This window comes from Platichthys flesus, chromosome 11 (genome assembly GCF_949316205.1).
Source record: "Platichthys flesus chromosome 11, fPlaFle2.1, whole genome shotgun sequence".
Lineage (NCBI taxonomy): Eukaryota > Metazoa > Chordata > Actinopteri > Pleuronectiformes > Pleuronectidae > Platichthys > Platichthys flesus.
The window spans coordinates 4,303,682-4,326,949 of NC_084955.1; the positions used below are offsets into that span (position 1 = coordinate 4,303,682).

At 42.2% G+C, this 23,268-nt stretch overlaps 1 protein-coding gene across 7 annotated transcripts in view; it reads left to right on the forward strand.

Annotated features, from left to right (window-relative positions):
* The first annotated feature begins 304 nt into the window (after positions 1-304).
* LOC133965516 (plectin-like) overlaps positions 305-23,268 on the forward strand; it is a 62,768-nt gene continuing 39,804 nt past the window's right edge. For 5 of the 7 annotated variants that reach the window (XM_062400110.1, XM_062400109.1, XM_062400111.1 and 2 more), the window contains exon 1: positions 306-4,165. In XM_062400110.1, coding sequence (XP_062256094.1) covers positions 595-4,165 — 3,571 coding nt within the window. In that variant the 5' untranslated portion in view covers positions 306-594. Of the gene's footprint in view, positions 4,166-22,599; positions 23,088-23,268 lie in introns of those variants that run through there. The other 2 variants (XM_062400108.1, XM_062400115.1) reach the window with 2 other exon arrangements.

Consider the following 23,268-nt stretch of genomic DNA (forward strand, 5'->3'; position numbering starts at 1 on the left):
CGACAGAACATGTGCTCTCACACACTTTAATAGCGTCGCTTAGTCACTCGATCGTGCTCTTCTTATTTTTATCAAATTATTTCAGACATTTCTTTTTTTCACTCCGTCCTATATCCTGCTGCACTATTTACTTTAGTGAGAACCTTTTTCCATGCCACTTTTTTCCTAAGAAATAGAGAGAGAAAGTAGGAGGAGCTAGAGTGGGAAGTGTGCCTCTCTCTCTCTCTCTCGCGCGCACTCTCTCACACACACTGCCTCTCTTCCATTCTGTCATTGCCATCTCGGCGAACGGAGACTGTTCATTCTCAGCTACGCTGATTGTAATTGGGACAGTACACTTCTGACTTTGTTTTATCCAGATTTCAAAGAGGAATATTTGTTTTCTTCCAAGACAACCGAAGGAGAAAACACGACGAAAAGAAAGTAAGGAAAAAAAGATTGCAAGGATTTGTTCTTTCATATTTTTTTTTTATTGAACTGAGAAACACGTGACAGCCGGTTTTGCCAGTGGATTCTTTAGGGACGTGTGGCATTAACACGTTCCTTATCTTTCCTTTCTGTTTACTTTGAGAGAGTTTTCTGACACAAGGCACAATGGTTGCTGGAATGCTGATGCCCCTGCGGGACCTCAGGGCTATCTATGAGGTCCTCTTTCGAGATGGTGTCATGGTGGCCAAGAAGGATAAAAGGCCTCAGATCAAGCATCCTGATGTACAAAGTGTGAGCAACCTACAAGTAATCCGTGCAATGGCGTCTCTTAAGTCTAGGGGCTACGTGAATGAGACATTTGCATGGAGACATTTCTACTGGTACCTGTCTAATGAGGGAATTGTTTACCTGCGTGACTACCTCCGCTTGCCAGCTGAGATTGTTCCGATGTCCCTGCAGAGGGTGAGGAAGCCAACCACCACTCTCTCCATTGCTCAACGGGCTGCAGGGGTCCAGTCTGTAGAAGGCCCCACGTCTTATGTTCCCAAGCCTGGACGAAGGGGTGAAGCAGAGAGCCAAGATGCACTGGCTGAGCGTCAAGGTTACCGCCATAGGATGATGGGCCCTGGGGAGAGAGAAAGCTACTCTGATAGGACCCCCAGGTTCAGAGGTCGTCCACTGGCTGCAGAATCAGTCAGACCAACAGCATCATTGGAAGGGGAGGACCAACCTCTGTTCAGGAAAGGAAGCAGCTTTAGAGGTGAAGCTGTAATGGTGGAGGAGAGCAGGGTGAAAAGAGTCTCCCATCAGCAGCCTGATGTGAGGAGTGAGAGGCCAACTACAACACCACAGGAGAGAAGAGCTTTTGGGGTCCAAAAGGAGAAAGCCCCAAGTTCTGTTCCTGTTCAGAAAGCAGCTTGGAAACACGATGTATCGCAGACCACTCTGACATCAGTGACCTCAAAAGCAGCACTACCATTAAGTGTGTCTGCAGTCGCTGAGGATGCAGGTGGTGCAACATCAAAGATTCCATCTGAAACCTTAACTCCCAAAACAAATAAGGAGAAGACCAAAATCTCTGGTGAAAAAACTCCCATGAAGTCTAATGAAATGATCCCAAGCCATTCATCCGCCGGAACACGTCCTGCTACAGATGTCAAAGAAGCGAGGATTAAAACGCTTATTGTGGATACAATTAAACCTGCAGAGGTTAAGGCTGAAGTGGCATCTGAAAAGCCCAAAGAAGTTATCACAGTGGCTGTTGTTCAAGAAACCTCCACTCTTCTTACTGACCCTTGCACTGCTGCTCCTGTCAGTACAAAACCTGCTAATAAAGGTGTAAAAGATGAGAAGACCGAAAAGGTGATTGTGCATCAAGTTAAATCTGCAGAGGTGAAGACTCCAATAGAAACTTCAGCTGATAAAGTGAAGCCCCAGACAGTTACCACAAAGGCATTTGCTCAGGAAACCATCAAACCTCTTATTGCCACTACCACCACCACCCCTGTCATCACAAAACCTGCTAATAAAGACGTAAACAAAGAAAAGGCCCAGAAAGCAAATGTGAAGGAGGAATCATTTAAACCTGCAGAGCTGAAGATGCTGAAGATCGATCATGAGAAGGCCAAGAAAACCTCCTGCGTAACCTTTTCATTAGAGACCAGTGAACCGCCTCCTGACCGTACCACCAGCGAGCCATTATTGTCCACTGCTGCACCAAAGGAGATCTCCAAATTAATTGTGACCCAGGAGCCCATTGATGCTACCCTAACCTCAGTGAAGCTCTCAGCAAAACCTGAGACTGATGCAGTGCCCCTAAAAACAACCACACTAACCTCGATACTTGAGGTTACAACTACAACCTTTAGTAAAACAACTCTCTCAGCGCCTTTGTCCAATGCTGAAGATGGACCACCAGTCAAAGGAGAAGCTACAGTGACAGAGGTTGTTACAAAAGAGGAGAAAACCGATGTCATGAAAGGTGAAACCATAGTTAAAGAGGAGGTCTCTAAAGTATCAGTACAGTATCCTATATTAGCACAAAAGGACTCCAAGTTCAGTCAAAATGTTGATGCCACTTGTGGAGTTAAGGAAACCAAACAAGTGGGTGAAGGAAGTTCCAAATCAAAAAGAAAGAAGAAGAAATCTCCAGGTGAGATCTCTAAGATTATCAACTTTGAGGAAATTCAGGACCCAAAAGCGGAAAAGGAAAAAACTTCTAAAGACACAGCCCTGCTAGAGCCGGCAGAAAGTACCCCCCATCCAACACAATCCCCAATGATTACTTTAGGAAAAGTTTGTAATGGTGATCAGACTAAGGAGGCATCACCTGTAGAGAAAAATGAGGCTGAGATTCAAATTAATGTGGAGAGGGGGCAAACAAAAGACACCCCGACAAAAGCTGATGGGAAACCAAAGGTGCAAGTTCTGAAACTAACTGAGACGATTTCTGAAGCATCATTACCTATTGGCCATATCCCAACAGTGCCCCCAGTGGAGCTTCCAGGTGAAGCACAAGTGAATGAAAAGATCACACAGGAAACATTACTCTCTAAAGGCGAGTTAAATAGTAAGTTGCCGCACATGGAGCCAGACAAATCCAAGGAAATGCCTGTCAACAAAGTTGAAACGGAGACTGTAGAGAAAATAACCAACATGGAGTTTATACAAGAAAGGTCCAGATCTGAAAAGAAAAGCTCTGCAGTGCAGTCAGAATCTCACAGACCCATAGCGGAGACTAAATCCTCTGTAAGCATAGAGAAAGCTGCAGAGGAATCTTCAAAAGGTAAGAAGAAAGGGAAAGGGAAAAAGCAGGCTAAGACACCAGACGCAAAGACTATAAACACCAAGCCTGTCTTTTTGCCTGAAGCAGAGGAATTACCCTCCACTGACATTACATCATTGCCCCAGGACACAGTTAAAGACAGCCCTGTCATGGCCTCTGCACTGACGGACACTAATGTTTCTACAAAGATGACTCTTAAAAGAATGTGCAGTGAGGAAGTCGGACAGGCAGCAGCTGTGCACTCTGAGGCCCCAGCAGACAAAGGGGAGGTGGAGCCAACACTGCTCTTTGCAGAAAAAATCAAGCGGGAGGTTCCAAAACCAAAAACATCCTCCACTGCGAGGGAAGCACCCGCAGCCGGAGAGTTAGCGTCAGCAGCGCCAGCAGAGGCAGCTGTAGCTCAGGCACAGGCCAGCCCCCTAGTCAAGCAAGAGGAGCCTCCCAGAGTTGCACAACATTTGGCCACTCAGACAGCAGAGCGCAGCACAGAGAAAAGGCTCTCTGTTTCTGAGGCCTTAAAGCAGAAGGAAGAGAAGAAGAGGGACCTGAAGGAGGACACACCCTCTGCCACTGCCACTCCCGCAGCTGCTAAGCCTGACCAACCTCACCTGGGTGTCACCTGTGTGTCTGTTAGCCCTGACACAGAAGAGGCCGCCATGAGGAAGAAAATTGTAGTAGTTGAGGAGATAGTTGAGGTTAAGAAGGTTGTCAATCCTCAAGCAACTGGGGGACAGTCACCTCCACCTGTGCATCCTGAGCAACCGGAGCAAGCTGAGCAACCTGAGGCACAAGGAGAGGAACTGGACTTAGATGTTTTGGAAGCACTCGCCATAGAGCGGGCACTACTGTCAGGGGCGGCAGATGCCAGGGTGCAGGGAGCCTCACCTGAGGCAGAGTGGGACCACTCACTGGAGGACCCAGAGGAGAAGAGTTGGCCTAACTTCATTGAAGGTTAGTTTAAGTGCATGCCAGTTTACCTACTTCCTGCGGTGTCCTTAACTCTCTGTATATGTGATTTAATTGGTCCTGCACCTAGGTCCCCACCTTTCTTGGTTGTGTGGGAGGTCTTAGGAATGGCTCTTGTGATGCATGTCATACATTGTTATATATTTAAAATATTTAATACTCCAAAGAACAGACCCACTTTGTAATTATGTCTGACTTGTGTTATTTTGGGTGGTTTGATTACAGTTTATGGCTCAAAGTTGCATGTTACAGCTCCCAGTTTCTATTTGGTGAAGGTGACTAGAGGCAGTTTCTCTTTCGGTGAAATCTTAGTGGGATGGTGAGAAGAGTCCTTTGACATGTGGCTGTGATCTAATTATCTGTGTGTTAAAATAGATGAAGTATCAGTAACAGTGCCATAGCACACCCCACTGTGTATTTGAGATGCTGTCAGATTTCACCCAGCCATTGTGATATGGATTCCGAGCAACAGGTGAAGGTTTTACAAAAAAATATATATATATACATATATTTATTAAAATATAAGTCAATGATTATTACGATTTAAAAGCTCAACTCTAAATATCCCCACAGTGTACATGCATCAATGGCAGTTCTATCTTCTATTAAGTATCATAACCCCTAAATCTGACTTTTTGGGGTGGGGAATTCCTGTTCTGTTGGATAATAAATTGATCTATGTACACTCTGAGAGTTTGCCGAATGAGATTATGCAGACCTGCAGTCCAACAAGGTGGGGCTGTTTTTCTGAAAAAACAGCCTCGCCTGTTCCCTGTAGAGATACTTGTGTGAAAGTTAAAGCCCGACTGACTTACTGACTGAGAGAGGGAGGTGTGGTTCATTTGGGAGCCTTTCTCCTCTTTGCTCCAGTAATACTGTGTTCTTGGCATCAGTTTGTGTTCTCTGGTTGTTTCCTTAGTTCTCCTTTTCAGCCTGTCTTATATGTGAGATAAGCATGCATACCATTATGTTACGGTATGCCTGGGATTTGGGAGTCATGTGAGCAATGTGAGAACAGAACTGTATGCAGTGCAGTCTTCTTCTGTTGAATCTGGGAAATAACAGTTACTGAAAGTACAAAGGAAGATGCCATGTGATGCATTTGGTCGGCTGTGCTGAAGTGAAACTGGCATTTGCTCATATTGAATCATGATAATGAGGTATTTTCATGTGACTTAATTTTGCATGATGTCTAATATTTCACAATGCTCATAAGTAAAGTAAGATGTTTTGGCTGCTATGATAATTTTTGAATCCCTGAGAGAGAGGGTGTCTAAGCACTTCACATGGGCGTTGCCTGCTGTGGGTGTGAGCAACGGACAAAGAGTCAGGAAGTTGGAATAGCTTGCTCACAACTCTATGGGTGTGTTTGTTTTGATCCTCACGTGACAGGAGATCTGGATTCAATTAGCAGCCTGGATCCTTTTTTCAATCTGTGGTGCTCATCATCCCTTTTTTACAGTCACATGAGCGTGATATGACTCATACACATGGTAAACCACATGTGCTTTTCAACTTAAAAGATATGGATACAGCAGTGCCATCAGGGCACCACAGTGTTTGCTGACCCACTGCTGACATCTGCTGTCCATTGACCACCACTGTCTGCTGACTCATAGGCCAAACGCTACAACAACAGAGCTGTCTGGATAAAACTCAAAGAAATACATATTTCAAATGATATAATAGACAGAGATTGTTTTCTTTCTCGGTGTCAAGCTTTGCATTAGTCAGGTTGCGCAATGCTGCCAAAACTGTACTCCTTCATTTTACCTGAGATTGGATGAGTAGTGTTAGACAGATCTGTCTGATTTACAGACATTGTGTATTAGTGCTGATGTCCTACTGACTGTGGTATTCTCGGTATGCAGCAAATTAAATAGCTGTCAGCAGAATCAGTTACACCCTTGAGTTATAACTGCAGTCAAGTATATCTACTACTAAGCTGTTAGTTTTTCTATTGCTTTGCGTCCGTGATGTGAAAACAAGCAAGATGTAAAGTATTTAAAAACTGACTTGTGCAACTTAGGTGTTGCTTTCAAAACAAGGGCTCTTTGAGCTGGTTTCGATTTCAAGGGAATACTTTGCTATTACATGGAGCACTTTTGATTTTGTATTGAGTGGAGGGTGTTGTATATATTGTGTAAGAAGTTTTAAAGCTTCCCACACATGGCACAAGGGCCAGTTATACTCCCAGACATGCCACTGAGGTCCTCCACGTTTTGATCTATGAAATCATGCCCATGCATTCTTTCATGATTGGATAAATGAGCAGCTACAGTTGCTGCTGCTCTGTGCCTTTCATTATGGTGGCACATCATTTTGATGTCGTGACTCACTGGGGCTCGAGTTATGAGCCTGACGTTTTTGAGTAGAGGAAAAAAAGGAATGAGGAACATAATGGACGCTCAAAGTCATTCGGTCTGATTATGTGGAGAGTTGGCAGCTGATGTCCACTCGTGACAATGGGAGGCAGTTGATACAAGATCCAGTGCTTAAAATACAGAAAAAGTGAGAATGAAACTTGATAGAGAAATTACCTCTATGATATCAGTCCAAAGCCGTTAATGTGAAAATCTCCGTGGCCAGGGTGAAACTAATAATGTTGTAATGTGCAATGTGATTACACAGTGTATTGAGCAACCCAAACTAAATCCTCTCCCATGAGCCATTTGCGTGTGATCTTCCAACATTTAGTTGCCAGTTTGAACTGGCGTAATGGTGAGGACAATATTAATATCGAATATAATGGCAGTTAGTAGCAAGCAACACTCCCCAACAGAAAGGTGAGAGCAGAGGTTTTGAAGGTGCAACTCAGCAGCCTGAGACAGACTTAAACCGAAGCACAGGGCGTTAGTCCAGCAACAGTAGATATGTTTACCAGGTTTGAACAGGGGCAGAGAAAAGTGCTCATGAAAAGGAACTATTTCAGAGAGAGAGGGCAGGGGAAACATTACAAAATCAAATTGTAATAAATATTTCTTTCAGAAATAAAAGACTACTGTTGTATTGAAGGAACCTCAAGCCAAACCTTGGAAACTGAGTCATTGATCCCATGTGGAAGATATTGAGTTTGGACAAGATGGTTATGACATTAGTCATTTCCCAAGGTACACATTGAGCCTTATTACAGACGATGACTAACATGACTTCAACATTAGAGGAATTGTTTAGTTTTTTTTCAAGATTAAGCCTCCACATGTTCAGTATTCTGTAGGGTCCATTTATCCTTATTTCTCAGTTAATTAAAGTAATTGACCTTTAAGATTTGACCCTATTTATGCTGTATTTTCTCAAGAGACACTTCACCACCTGCTTACTCAAGATAAGTGATTAGGGAAGTGTGGACAAAATTTGTTACTGCAATTTATGGGTCTACATTGAGACAAGAGGTATTTCCCTCTGGGAAAAAGCTTAGAATACCTTTCGGCTGTGTGTCCTAACATGAATGATATGTTCATGGGGCGCCTGTGGAGCAAAGGAGTTGATGGATGCAGATAAGGATGTACATGGAGGTATTCCATGCGATTCTCTGTAAATCCTCCTCCATGGTTTCTGGGTATAGCTGCCTTCATCTCTGCACATCACATCCATCTATACTGTCCACGTTTCATGAGAGAAGACGATCCCCTGCTCTGCTCTCCAGACACTCAGTGGAATGGCTTTTAGCATTACGGAGAAACAGAGCCAGTTGTCAGCACTACAATTGACCAAGCCATATGCTTCTATTTAAAGTGGCTATATTTAGATAATGTTGTGCATTGCGTTGATCCCTAAAGCAACAGGGGATGAGCACTGGAAGCTACGGTCATGCTCTCAATCTGTCCATCACCAACTTTGAAAATGCTGATGGACATTTAGGGCGAGGCGATCAGATTTTAGTGAATATTCCACTCAGTTTCCCTATTTTCTCACTTTGTTGTGTATTTCTGTCCACTTAATGTTACCACCTGTGGTTTTTCCCATTAATACCAATGAGTACATCCAGTTTAATCCATCTTATTTAAAGTTTAAACATCCGACTTTAAGTTCCGATCTTATAATAGTTGCTGTGTCATATGACTTTTCTAGAAGAGCAGGAATTAGAAGCAACATGAGTTACAGTTTTTAAATAGAAAGTTACGAATGGAAATTGTAAAGTTGTGTTTTCTCCGATTGTGTCACATATTTCTGTGTTATAATCATCTTAGAAAACCATGCTTCTTGTGCTATAGTCGTGATCAGTCTACTTTTATGAGTGCTGACAATATTATGTCCCAATGATGAATGTAGCATATGTTGATCATGGTGTAGCCCAGAGTACTCAGACACTTGATATCGTTCTTTTTCCTGGCTGAGAGATGTGGCACAATATCACAGCATAGCCCTGCCAGCAGCATCATAAAATAGAGAGAGAGGAAGAGGGAGAGAGGGGGGGGGGGGGGGGGTCTGCTTGTGTTTGTCAAGGGGGGTGTCTCTAAGGGAAGAGCGTGGCCAAGTGTCCCGCCACAGCACTACCATCAGTTTCTAACTGTGACACTATGTGATCATTTGGCTCTGGTGGATATTAATAGTCAGTTACAGCCCCCCACGCTTCCCCCCCGGGCCACCCACACCTCTCTGCCCTGTGAGCCCCTCGCCCCTGCCCCCTTCCCGTGCAGGCTTGACTTGTTGTCCCTCCTCCTGTTTGCCATGGGAGAAGCAGACTGACGGATCCGAGCAGCAGGCGCAGGGCTGTCAAACTCCAACACAAGGGAGAAACGAAACAGTTCCTAGCAAACACACAGGAGCCTCTCCTGTCCTTCTCTTCATTCCCCCTCTGCCCAGCTCTATCCTTCTTCCTACTCTTCTTCTTCTTCTTCTTCTACTTCATCCTCGTCCTCCTCTTCCTCCCTGTCGCTTGATGAAGATCATACCTGGTAGGTCCGCAGTGTGGGGTTGCTGTGGTGTGTTTGTCTGCGTCTAACCGTGTCTATCTGTCAGGCTGCTGGCTGAGTTCTTGGCAAGCGCACCGCCTGAAGTCCTGTTGTGTTCCCAGTCTGTGCACATACTCACACTAAACATAACAACCACACGCACACGTTCACATTTAACAAATGACAACCTTCACCCACTGCGGTACAGATTGTATTCCATATTTAACCCCGTCCACAATGTGACGGTCTCGGTTGGCTGCCTCATTTATTTTCCTATATCCAAAGGTATGTCCCCCCCAACACCATCACCACCCCCTCTTCCCGTCACCTTTAGGAGGTGTATTTCCTGCCGTCTGATGGGTGTCAACAAGTAGGGGCAACCTGTAAACAGCGCATTTAACTCAAACCCCGGGTTTACATGCGTGTGACAGAAATACCAGTTTGTCTCTGTCAGATTCCAGCTGTAAAAGCAGGAACCATCAACCATTCTCCTGTAAAGTATCAATGCTGAGCTGTACTTAATATTGTTCGAAAATTGAGCCAGGGTTTTTAAAGTTAATGTGTTTTTCTTTACATTTTTAATTTCTGTGCAATTGACAGTTGACAGTTTTTTATATGATAAAATAAAAAGATTCAGTATTTATTTGGAGGCATTGTAATTGCAAGGTCTTTTAACTCTGTATGGACTGGATGAAACAGTGAGCTGGACTGACGTAGGGACATTAATGTCTTTATTGTGTTTTGCCTTTTTTTCCAAAAAGGAATTTTCTGCCAAGGATGCAGTTAGCAAGCCTCATGTCTGATAACAATGTCGCTATTTAAATAAGATTGTTCTATCAGATTAGCAGACAAAGTTATGTAGTTCTATTTCATCTGCCAAGTCACTGGCAACAGCTGAATTTGGATTAGGAAAATTTAGAAGATATTATTTGTCCTCAGCTGGGAGTGCAAAGATAGGTAGACACTCCCGGGCTCTTCTCAGTACATTAGTGTCCCTGTCATAAAGGTCTGAAAGCAGCTGAACAGGTCAGAGGAAGACGTTCACTCTTAGCTCCAGGGTCGGGAATACAGCAGGGAGACTACATTTTTTTAAATGTCCCTGCTGCCATACACGCCCATGCCCCCCACTCCCCCATTCACCCCCCACCCCTCTGAGTTAAGGCCCACCTGTCACAGCAGCCCACACTCAATCCCTCTCATCTCCTTTAACTTATATTTCTTTGTCACAGCAAATGCTTGCGAGAGGACCCACTCTCCCCGCCCTGGTGGTTTTTTGGGCAATTAGTCTCCCTGATTATATTTTGGAGCTTGAGAAAAACCCAAGAGGGAAGGTAAGAGAGCTGCTCCAAAGATATTTGGCTAAAAGTTTACATAAGCAATTAAGAGTAACCTGTTGGTGAAGTCACAAAGGAGCTGTAGCATGTTCGCTTTAGCTCTTCCTCTGCCTGAATTAATGCTGATTTGGGTGATGATACTGCTACAAAGGGAAGGATTGCAAACTGAATGTCTGTTTATCTTGTTTATCATGTGCGAGTATTATTCTTGACACTGTTTGGCCCAGGTCATATTTATAATCCATATGAACTTCCCATGTGGCATGTCAACCCTCTGCATTAGTCACGTTCATGTGTAACCGTGGAAGCTGTCAGTCGTTGTAGACAGTGACCTCTCGAAGGGGCCACTGGGGCCTTTCCAGTGTCATGCTGCCATGTTGCCACCTGCAGATATGAAGAAACTGTTATTACTTGGAGTTGCAAAAGGATTAACTTCTGATTCCTCTCAGACAGTGTGGGAAGCCCTTTGATTTGGCTCATGGTGCACAGACACGAAACCAGCACAGACTCCACCCACCTAGACATAGCTCATTTTCTATTGTTGCACTGAAGAGTGGCTGATGCGATTGCTACAATGTCTTTGTGAGGTCCCTCCCAAACGTATCTAGTCATTGTGGTTATAGATCAAAGGCCTTTGTGGGTGTGTTTGTGTGCGTGTATGTGTGTGTGCGTGCCTGTGTGTGTTTGTGCGTGCCTGCACGATAGATATTACACCGGCCAGGTCGGAGGAGGCATTGCCAGTCCTCAACACTGTCTGCCAGCCTTTTGAACCGGAACAAAGAGCATAAATGTGTGTTCATTGGCAACACTTTAAAGACTTTATCCAGGATTTACCCAGAAGAAATACTAAATCTGTATATGCGTACAACTCCGGGCAGAATGTGTCCTCTAATACTGCAGATAAACAATAAGCCGTCTGATCCAAGTCCATCACGCTGTGATATAAGCCGCACTTTGTCAGGCACACCACCATCTTTGGCTGAACTATGTGAAATATCTTAATGACTATTACATGGATTTTCATGATATTTTATACAAGTTTCATTGTCCGGATCTAGATGATCTACTGACTGGTATTGTTTTACCAGTATATCCCCTTGGTCATTGTATCAGGAATATCTCTGGGGAAAGTTTCCACATCCTGTAATCTAATCTAAAATAGTGTCTGAGAGATAGGTGACTAGTAATGTTGTAGTTCTTTCTCAACAATTCAGAGTGTATGCTGTAATAAATCTACAAAGACCCAGGTTTCACTTGGCTTGGCTGTGGTAAGATTATACCTACTGTCTCTGCCTCTAGTTTAAGAGAACGTGGCGAGGAGGGGTACTTAATCCTATCTTCAATTATGGAGGCTCCTTCCTACCTGTTATACTCTTAAATCTAACTCATGATGGTCTTAACTGTAACTCGTTGAAACATCCAGAAATCCTGAAAACAGTACTCGCCAAAAATAGAGATACTTGTGGATGTGTTTTGACTTGGCTGAAATCAGGTTTAAAGTAAGGGACATTGTATTTTGTACGATATCCTTTATCTTAAAATGTTAAAATGCGATTCTTTGGACAAAGTCATAAGTCATGTGACTCTGTCCTCTAAAGACTGATATCTGACTGCTCTAACAGCTCCTCAGTTGATGTTTACTCAACACGTCGTAATGATCCGTCTGCTCATGTTTTATTTTCCGAGATGCTGTAGAGTTAAAGGGGCGGCAGCTGGCGTCCGTGCTCATCTGTGCTCTTCATGGGGGATTTCTGGTCTTAACTGTCCCCTTGTCCATTGGTGTCCATTTTGCATGATGACAGCTCTGTCCTCTATCCAATCACTAAGTCCTCAGCTTGCGCTATCACCTATTACAGCACTGAGAACAGATACTGCACCGCTGGGATTTTGTCTGCGTCCAAGCACTGTGAGGTCAGATTGAGACTGGTTGTAACATGGAAGTTAACATTCTCTCCCGACCCTGTGGAAATGAGGCCGCCTGAAAGGTCATGAGGAAACGGGGCGTGGCTGAGTCAGACTGAAAATACTGAGTGGAACACACAAGGCCCATCAGTCGACATTCAGCCTCTGAACTTTGACCTTTCATCTGTGTTTGTTTTCCCTTTCTCAGGCTGTGAACGATGGCATGTCAACCATCCAGGGGCCGAGCGAGATATAGTGTTGCAGTCCCACTGCAGTCGTCACAGCAACAGCTAATCAGACTAAAAATTCATGTTAAATGTTATATTGCACTGGGTTTTTCCTACAGGCTTTTAATGGGAAGTTACATTTTGCTGAGCTTAATTTGTCGGTGAAGAATTTTCCTCGCTGTCATTCTCAGGCACAGGCAAGTGTCTCTTTTGGCTAAATAAAGCTCTCACACCAGCTGAGAGCTGTGAATTTGCAAAGTCATTTTTTACAGCGCTGGTAAAGCACAACATCCTGTTTGACATGCTAAGGCCACAAGTGTCATTTAATCATACATGCTGCCAAGCATAGGGCTCCTTTAGGGATGGATGTCAGGGCCTCACGGCGCTGTGTGGGCAGCGGTGGATGGGGATTCTGGCTGCGGCTTTGGACTGGTTTGTGGAAAAGCCAGCAAACTTCCTGGAAACGGCCACAGGCAGAATCCCACTGTGGAGAAATCCAGCTCCCACTTACTATACACAAGTGTGCGTGTGTGTGTGCGTGTGCGTGTGTGTTTGTGTGTGTGTGTGTGTGTGTTTGTGTGTGTGTGTGTGTGTGTGTGTGTGTGTGTGTGTGTGTGTGTGTGTGTGTGTGTGTGTGTGTGTGTGTGTGTGTGTGTGTGTGTGTGTGTGTGTGTGTGTGTGTGTGTGTGTGTGTGTGTGTGTGTGTGTATTTTTTCCATGAGTGTATGTACGCAGCCTCATTTAACTGGACCACTGAGACTGCCACTGGTGCAGCAGTAGGCATGAGTCATAGTACAAACAATGAACTACTGCCTCAGAGGAACTCAACAAGACTTTTGGACACAGCTCTTCTGTTCTGTGGGAATAGGGAACAAACTCCAGTGAGTGAGAACAACCCACATGTGGCAGATACAGAATCTTCTAGACCTGATTCAGATATATGAGCAGGAATTTAACCATGGAAACGGAGTGTATTCAAACCCCTCATGACCCCCATCATCGATTTATCACCATCAGTAGTTCATCGAGTAAACAGTGACATCAGCAGTTTACCTAAAGATGCTGATGTCAGCGTCAGTTTATAACTGGGGCCGTTGTATATAGTTATATAGAGTATGTGTACTATAGAAAACATCTGTTCATAATCAAATACGAACCCATATACATGTTTCCTGAGTCATTTATTATATGATAGCTTCTTCCGACTGTGAGTCAAGCTTCTCGTCTCTAGAGGTCACATCTGTCACCTCTGTGCAGTTATTGTTGTCATGGAAACAAATATCCCAACTCTCTACGGTGATAATGAATCTGGAGCTAGCAGCTAAGCTTAGTTAAGTTTGGCGCCACACCAGCCAATAAGCAGCTTGCCTGACTCTATCAAAAGGTAACACAATCCCAACTGTGAACCGCTGTTGTTTTTACACCTTATATTGAAGTTATGAAACTATGCAACTTCTTAATGGATGAATGAATGAAATGATTAAATTATATGTGATGTAGAAGTGGTGGTTGGTTGGTTTTGTGACTTTGCTCAGAGGCACTGTTGTTTTAATTTAATAATAGACTTGAAGAAAAGTTTTTAATGAAATGGTTGGAAATTCAAAAACAATATTTTACTAAAAGACTAAAGGATAAAAAAGACACACATTGTTTTTTTCAAGCCACAAATCAGTAATAAGGCATGTCCTTCCACTACAAGACTACCATTAATCATTTTCTCCTCACATTTTTTATAATTTTATTAATAGACTGCAAGCAGATGAATGAAAGATGCTGCTGTGTGAGGGATTGTGACCATTGCAGCATGTGGGACACCAGAGTGCTTCCTGTTCAGTCCATATTTGAGAGGTCCTTGTCCTCTAAGAAGAGAACTCAGCCTATTCAGTTCACTTTCCCTTTTAAATGTGACCTTGGAACAGCTCAGCTCTGCCCCTTCACTAAACTGTCACACCCTACCACTGTCTGTCGACAGTAGGTGTGTGTGGGTGTGTGCTGGAGGGAACTGCTTGGTTCGCGGCAATGGCTTGTTGTCTGTTGTTTTTTGCTGTTCAAACAAGTGATGCAGCTGCTGAGTATGTGAAGTTTGTAGATCTTAAGAAAGCAATATCTGCCCACTGCAAACAGCCTGTGTGTACATAAACTAAAATAATGACACTGACTCCAGACAAATGCCCGACTCTGATAAATAGGGGACTTAAGGGCGGTGCAGCTCTTACAAACATTATAAAAACACAATATTTTGCATCACTTGATGTCCAATACTCGACCTGAGAGGAAAAATAATCATTTAAAAAAGTAACTGGAGTAAATGGTTAGATGTTAAAGAGCCAAATGTTGTTGTTTTTTATAGATCTAATTAAATAAAACATGACACTAGTGACAAAAAGAAAAATACAATGACAAACAACAGGCAAAGATGTCATGACAATAATGTTGAATATCCAGTCTGTTATCTTATCTTCTGTCAATAAGTGAGTGGGGCAGGGCAACTTTCACCTGTCATAAAGTGGCTGCCGTTTCTTTTTAGAGTCTCCCTACACCAGCTCGTACGGAGAGAAAGGAGCTTGTTTGTGTAGAGTAAGATGTGTTGTGCATGTGAGGGCAGAGAGCGGACCTATGGACTGTGGGTGGGGATGAAGTAGTTTATTGTTGTTTGGTACTTTTTTAGCTTGGTGGAACCACGTGGTTGTTACTACCAGAGGCAGGCCTTCAGAAAAATAAAGGTTAATAGTTTTAGATTTCACTTCTCCTTGTGCAATTCATTTTATAGTTTTTATCCACTGGCTAAATCCTGCAATCAAATAATAGTTATATACAGATTTGCGTTACTTCATAACATGCTGCTTTTACCCCCCTTATTGATATATTTTATTTTTCTAGTTGTATTTCATCTATTTAATCCATATTTAGTTTTTAATCCACTATAATTTAATTTAATGGAATACAGTTCATTCATTTTTGAGTATTTGTTCAATATTTTGTAATTATATTTTAATGATACAAAATCCGCACTTACTGCGCTTTTATGTAATGTGACTAAATTGACATTCAGTAGATAGATATAAAGTACATAAACAAATTTATTCTATTTTATAATTATACCTCTTAGGTACTTTATTGCTTCTCAGATTGTTTATAGTCACCATTATAACATCTGTGCGTCTCACAACCTGTTTAATTACAGACTGCGCCGAACATTTTTTTACGTAAAGAGACAAACAGATATTTGCCTCAAGCTCCTGCTGCTGCTGCAATAAATCCCACAGTAAAATAAGTGAACAACAGTCTCACAGAATGCAAATGTTATACGACCATCCACAGGTACCTTGACTCACCTGTGTTATGATGGGAGGAGGCCCTGAGGGAACTCCTGAGCACAATAACAAGTATGTCAAATAAAAGACGTGCAGTTCGATCGACTAGAGGTCACGGCTGATCAATATATATGAAGCTAGATTGTTAAAAGCAAAGCTTGTAGTATTGTCTAGTTGTAAATGACTAACTGCAATAAGAGTGGTTGTTGTGGTCAACTCTGAGCAGCATTATCTATATGAACAGATTCAGGAGCAGCATTGAGTGTCAGGTTTTATCCAGGAAAGGTTGACTGGGAAATAGATATCTGACTCTACATGAAGATCAATGGCTCACATACTGTATTCACCTACTGCTTATACATCACTTCAAGTATAATGTATCATGGTAGCCTACACATTACTACAACTGTTATTACCATATTTGATAATTGTTTAATGTTACTATAGAGTGATGTGAAATCAAAATAACCTGTAGCAGTTTTTATATCTATACAGTATTACGTTGTTTATATTAACTTTATTTTTTTCTAAAAAAAATTCTAATGTATGTCATATGTTCATGGGATGGTTCTTGTTTCTATATCAGTAATGATCCCCAGATGTCCCTAGAACTAAAGATGTTTTGTTGGTGGTTTGTTTCAGGAAAATGTTTCCAATTGACCAGAGCTTTGATTACTTTACTTTTTTATATATTTAATTGTTATATCCCAGTTAAATCCCTTTTAAAGATCTGTTCATATTTCCTAACATGCCTATGCTGTTGTATAGATGAAAATATAATCATCTCCTGTCTTATATTTGAATTTTTTTGAAAGTCTTTGTTTTCCAACCCTAACATTTTTATTTATGAAGCAGTCATAGTACGTTCCTCTGTGAGGCAGTGGGGCGTGGCTGTGTTCTGGCCCCATCTACTGGTTAGATTATGGAGGAGGAAGGAGGAAGGTGTTTTCCTTTCCACGTCAAATCGGTCAGTCATCGGAGACTCCCCCACCTCCATATCTAAAAATACAGCCATGAGTAAATCTCAGCAACAGTAGCCAATACGTCAGTACATGGGGTTGTGTGTTTGTAATCGTTGGCTGCCATAGAAACATCTCCCAACTTCCCTTTTTTCCACATTTTCAGGGGTGTTTGGAAACTGCAGAGGCTGAGCTGGCATTTGGAAAAACCAGTTGTCATAATAATGGCTTCATTGATCACAATGGAAACAAAAGACCTTCTATGTGATCCAGGCTTACTTATGGAGACAAATATTTCAAGGAATAGTCCACAACTTATACCATAACAAATTAGCTCTGATTTATGACTAATTAATCACCTGCTGACATTCAAAGAGGTGGGTTCTACTAAGCAGTGATAGTTCATAGTAGACACAACAGCACAGCAATAAGCAGATGGGAAATGAAGAAGAAGAGAGTCGCTGTGTGGATGTAGGAAACAAGGCAAGAGAAAAGTTATAATCACATCTAAAGCCACGGTTTTGAGCTTTTAGATTTATGGCCGTGAAAAGGCCATTTTTAGGATGTTAATTAAAAACTCTGGCACTCACCACTTTTTCTGACTTGCTCTTTATCCTGGCATCTCATTTAGTGAACCACAATGAAACACAATGTCAGCTCTAATTTCAAGCAAAGATCATATTACTTCTTTGCAATAGCACACAGTTCCTGCAGTCGGTTACCTCAGCGTTGATCTGCAAGTGTTTTGTTCCTCTGACCTGCAGAGGGCGCCACATGCTTTTTAAATGTCCTACTCTGTGCCATTCAGACTTCATCTTCTTCTCCTACTTCCCCCTAAAAAACCTTGTTACATTGGAATTCGTCAAATGGCAACAATCCCCAGATGTGAGGCTTTCCACCGAGGCGTCTGCAGCTCAGAAGTGAGCTATATTAAAACTCAGCTGCTGTGGCTAATCCACAGGCTTGTTGAGTCTGAGTTAAATTGGGTTCGCAGCTCCATCGTTGGGTCTAATTTTGAAGACTTCATCTGAGGTCGGCTGTCAGGCTGGAGATCAGTGCGGATGATGACTGGACTGTGACTCATGGTAGAGTTATGACCATCCCTGTGATAAGATCGGACTCTAAGAAACCCTTGTGTGTCGGCCTGTTGAGTTTATAACTTGTGTGTATATCGTTCATAAATTCAGACTGATAATTTATACATTTTCCAACATTCTTTACTTTTAATCAGTTAGGTACATTACCATTGAAATAAATCATCGTTATTAAAAGACCATAAAAGCATCCAAACGTAAAATATACAGTCACTTAGAGTTACTTGTTATCGTTCCCTTATCGTTACAATTATGTCATAACAACGTAACTTTTGATAACTTTTGACATTGTATTCTTCTGTTATGTTCTTCAATGTGTTCAACAGCCTGTCCCCACTAATGTGGATATTTGACAAAACAACCTTTTTCTTCTTTGTTTGGGCCTCTCATCCAAACACAAACAGTGTTTTAAGTCCCATTTTGCATCACTGCACCTCACTGGCATTCTCAGGTGTTTGCCAAGCTCAATACTTTTGAGACCACAGCGTCTTTGCATTGTGTTGATGTAGACTTTGTCGCCTCATTACTGGCCCTGCATACTTGTTTATGTGTTCTTTTGTGGACAGAGATATTTTGTAAAGGTTGTGTGGACAGAATTTCAGTTTTTAAATGAAGAAGAAAATATCCACAGTAGTGTAGACAAAGCCTCAGATGATTTCTCTATTAAATTATGTTATTCATTCAGGTTACATTAAACAAATGGTTTAAACATGTTTTAATTATGGTGCCACATGCCAGACTGTTTGAGTCATGCAGTGAGTATCACTACTCTTTAAAACTTTTTGAATCCCAACCGATCCAAACCCAGTCTCGCCTTGAGGATACCTCTGCAAAACACAGCGACTACACTTTTGGGTGCGTGCTGTGATTCAGCTGGCAGCTACCATTCGCTGCCTCTGTTCCTCCTCCCTCTCATCACTCCTCCTCTTCACAGAACATCCAAGGTGATAGTCTTGTGTGTGTTTAGACTGCTCCTAGTTTTATCAACATTCCTTTCTGTTGTTGGGTGGGGTGGCCAGAAATGTTGGTAAACCGCAAATGACAAAGACAGACCAGGGGAGTAAAGAAGAGAGGGATGAGGAAAATGGTAGTAGAGGAGATGTTACCTAATCCTGGGAGAGCAAATCCCTTCTGCAGCTCTTTATCCTCCACAATGAAAGGTGTTTTCTGTCCTCCCACTATCCAAACTCTTGTACTTGCTTTGCAGTTGAGCAATTTGAAAAACCATAATGACACCCTCTCAGAGTTCTTTTCTCCTCTAATTCGTTTGCAGTTTTTTTGAGTCCTTTTAATCCTTAAATGTAAGCGGTTGTTACCCTAAATACCTGCAATCGCCACTATTCATTAGAGGCATGTACACAACATAGTTTCCTGTATATAACTTTTGATTATGATTACCAGATTGATAGAAAAGGATGAAGTTAAAAATAAGTTTGGAAAAACTTTCTGATACAGTTTTATTCACTGAGATGTGGTTTTCAGGACCACAGGCGTGGGAGTGCGATAGAACAAACCCATGAAGTCAGTGGACAGACTTGTTTATGATAATTACACCAAACCATTTCCACAATAACGAAGTTTGGCAACATAACCAGGTTCCTGCAGCCATGTTAGTGGCTCCGCAAGACAGTATATTTACATAATGTTAAATTCTAGCCTCAGGATTCTTACATGCTCACAGTGACAAAGCAAGCATGTTAATGGTCACCTGGTATAGTAATGTTTGCCTTAGTTTTGCATGTCAGCATTTTTATCCATTGCTAAGTAGAACTGAAGTGGATGGTAATACTATTATTTGTGTTTTGTCCCACACATTTCCACCAGAAGATGGCACTAGATAAAAATGAAGGATCACCAGAGTCATTACAAGTCATTCTAAGGGCAAGATGAAGATTTCTAATACATATTTGATGCTGATTTAATCCAATAGTGTTTGAGATTACTTTACTCAAAGCCAAAGCGGTTTGATGACGCTAGAGGAAGAATAAAGTAAGTCCAACTCATGGTCTAAGGACAATTAATAATTTTACAAAATGTCATGCGAATCCATCCAATAGTTGTTGATTTTATTTTGGACCAGATGTTGGCTTAACAAACGGACAAACGGTGCCAAAAAATGCTGCCTCAGAATGAAAGCCTGTAAAGTCAGTCTACTGTATTAAGGTTATATGCTGGGACCCACTCCTCATCATTGACTGCATGAGTACATTCATGCTGACAAGTAACGACCAAGTAGGCGCCTTCAAAACATTCCTAAGGATTTTTCACGCTCAACGGACAGCATATTGGTTGCAGAGTCATGGGCACCAATGTCTTTTATGAATTTCCAACAACGAGTCCTTGAGGTAAGAGAGGATGATCTGTCAATGGAGCAGATGGTGGCGTAATATCCAATTCTGATGGGCACACACGCAAAAGTAAAACTCACTTCTAAGTCAACAAAGCAGCCAGTAATATTTCGGCGGGCAACAAGTCACATGTAAGGATTATTATTTCATTGAGTGAACAAGGGGTGTGTTTGATTTGGGACAATCCCACCCCGTCCGAATTCATGCGCCACACAGTATCCAATTCGAGACACAGCAAACAACAGGGACAAACCCAACATCCCTGTCACTTTCATCATAGACTCAAACTTCCCATTGAGAAAGAAAATACTATCTCCACATATTTTCACCACGCTCTTTTTTCCTCCAAAGTGTTCATCTGGTTTGGATGAAGCCAGATGAGGGCGCAGAGTAATAAGCATGTTGAGACCTTAATGATATGCCTCCTTTATGGTGGAAAGATCTCATGACTAAAATGTTCCACACTTTCTGGATCCCATCTGGGTTTCCTGCTCGTGTGTCCCATGAGGTTTAGGAATCCAGCTCAAGCACTGTGGGTGTCGGTCAATGTTCCACTGCCACCGAACGTCACAAGTTCTCAGTTACCTTCTCCTGTGGCCTCTGCATCTCAGATAACCTTGAAAAAACAAAATGTTCTTCTTTTTTTTTTCAGTTCTTCATTTAGAAATGAGCCTCTAATTAACCTTTCACTTTAGAAAATCCCATGTATCGTTTCACTCTGTATTTTACAAGAGTAAAATTCTTATCTGTCTGATTCCTTTTCGTTGTTTAATCAACCTCTAATCTAACCACACACCACTCCTTAATTCCTTTGCTTGCCTAGACAGTAAATGGAACTAGAAAGGTGTGTCTCAAAATGTGCTAGCGTGGCATAAATGAGTCAACATACACACTCACACACACTTTTCACACACCGACAGAGACTTACACTGACACATCCAGTACCTTCATGTTCATACAGGTCGTTTCCAAAACTTTGGAAGAAAAAGTATTTTTTTAGATGCCAGTGATGTCAGACAGGGTGGGGCACATGGCGTATATAGTCACCTCAGGGCTCGAGGGGCAGGCTTTAGCAGAGGACATAGGACATACAGTACATTTACTAGATAGATGGGGGACCATTATGGACGATACAGGACTTGCATGTGCAGCAAGAAAATGTTACTTTTATAACAGAAAATAGCTACATTTTCCGCTTAAAAAAGAAGATTTGCTTTTATAAGCAATGGAATCCACCATTCCTTAAGTTAATACACTCGTGAATATTGCAACTGGCCATATTTGTTCTAGTATGACCTGTAGGTGATAAAAGCTCATTAATATTAGTTTTTAATATATTGGTGACATCGTTTTACTCGCTGCATGATTGTTTTCTATTCATGCTAACTCTAGGCTTTAGCAGAAATGTAGCTGATGAAATTGCCAAAAAAAGATATTCTGTTTGTCATGTAAATTCGATGTGACTTCATTGCTGAAATGCATTTCTGTGTTTGCTCAGAATTTTCTAGTGAAGCAAAAGTAATAATCCTCAAAACTGCTCAAATTATACCTCATAATAAAACGCTTTCTGTAACTTCCTGGCAAAATGCTCTGGATCACAAGTGAGGCATACTGCGTTCTTTAATTTTTTTATTAAATATAAAAAATCAGGAAATGTGTTGTACGGCTGAGAAACGTTCCGGTCACATCAGGTCAAATATCATCAAGAGTATAAGAGACGAGACCTAACAGAACAGTACAGTTTGTTATCAGACATGAGAAACTTGAGAGCAACATTGACTATACAGAACTAGCATTGATAGAAAAAGAAATGCACGCAATGTCACCACAGGAATTATGCCTTCAAAATGATTAAGTAGACTCGTCAATCTTTAGATTCACAAACGCAGTCAAACATTTATTTACAAGCGGCGTTTTTTCTCAGTAATTTAGGGATGTACTAGGTGAGGCCATACATCACCGTCTGCAATCTAAAGCCACCCTTCCCACAACCATCTCTTCCCCATCCTTCCGCTGTTTCCTGTCGATCAGTGATTCTTAATGAGAAATGTCTGAGGAATGCCGGGAACAAATAATGATTAACCACGAGATGTTCCTGTGTGTGACTGAGAAACCTTCATCTTTTTAGACTTAGGTTATCAGCACCATCTTTTATGATTTTTTATAACTCCAGTGACTCAGCGCGCGTGTGTATATTCTTGCGCAAATGAAGTGATTAAGTGATAGTCCCTGCAAGTTACCACACCTCACCCATCCACGCCTTTCCCTCCTCTACCTCGCCTGAGACTGCTAGAGGAAGGGGTGTGTTCAGAGCCCTACCCACCATGTCCTCAGCACACTAGCACCACTAAACACACACTCACACATCACACACACACAAGGACAGGCCCAGACTTCATAGCCCACAGGCACCATTTGCCATGAAAGGAATAGAGTAAGCCGGAGAGAAAAAGAGGAAAGAAAAAAAACTACTTACGGAGGAAAAAGAAGGGCAGAGCCGAACCCAAAGAGGGAGTGAGGAGGTTGAGAGGAGAGAAGGAGGGAGAGGGTTTGTGACGTGCTGCGTTGTTGCCACAGGACTGCACACTTTGGAACAAACTGAGGGCCAGTGGGACAGATATAGACGCCAGAAAACAGAAGTTCCTAACAAGGGGGAAAACCACCGAGGAGATTTTAACATCGGGATTATTATTGTGTGCGCCAACAATCAGTGACAATGACCTCTCCGCAGCAGAAGTACAGGAATTTCTCCTCTGACAGCATGGGCAGGGAGAGGAATCACTCTGACGATGGTTATTTCCAAGGGATGCTGAAGGCTACAGACGGCAGGAAAGGTACCAGTATGGTGGCAGTTAATGGAAAACAGCTTAATTGCAAACCTTAATCTGGATCTATGTGTTTCCATGTGTGTGAGAAGCTGCCGGGCAGGAATTAAAGGTTCCAGGAAGCATTTAATGTAATTTCAGCGTTGGACAATGTTCAGGTTGTAGGCTTTTGTCTGCAAGAGTCTGAAGA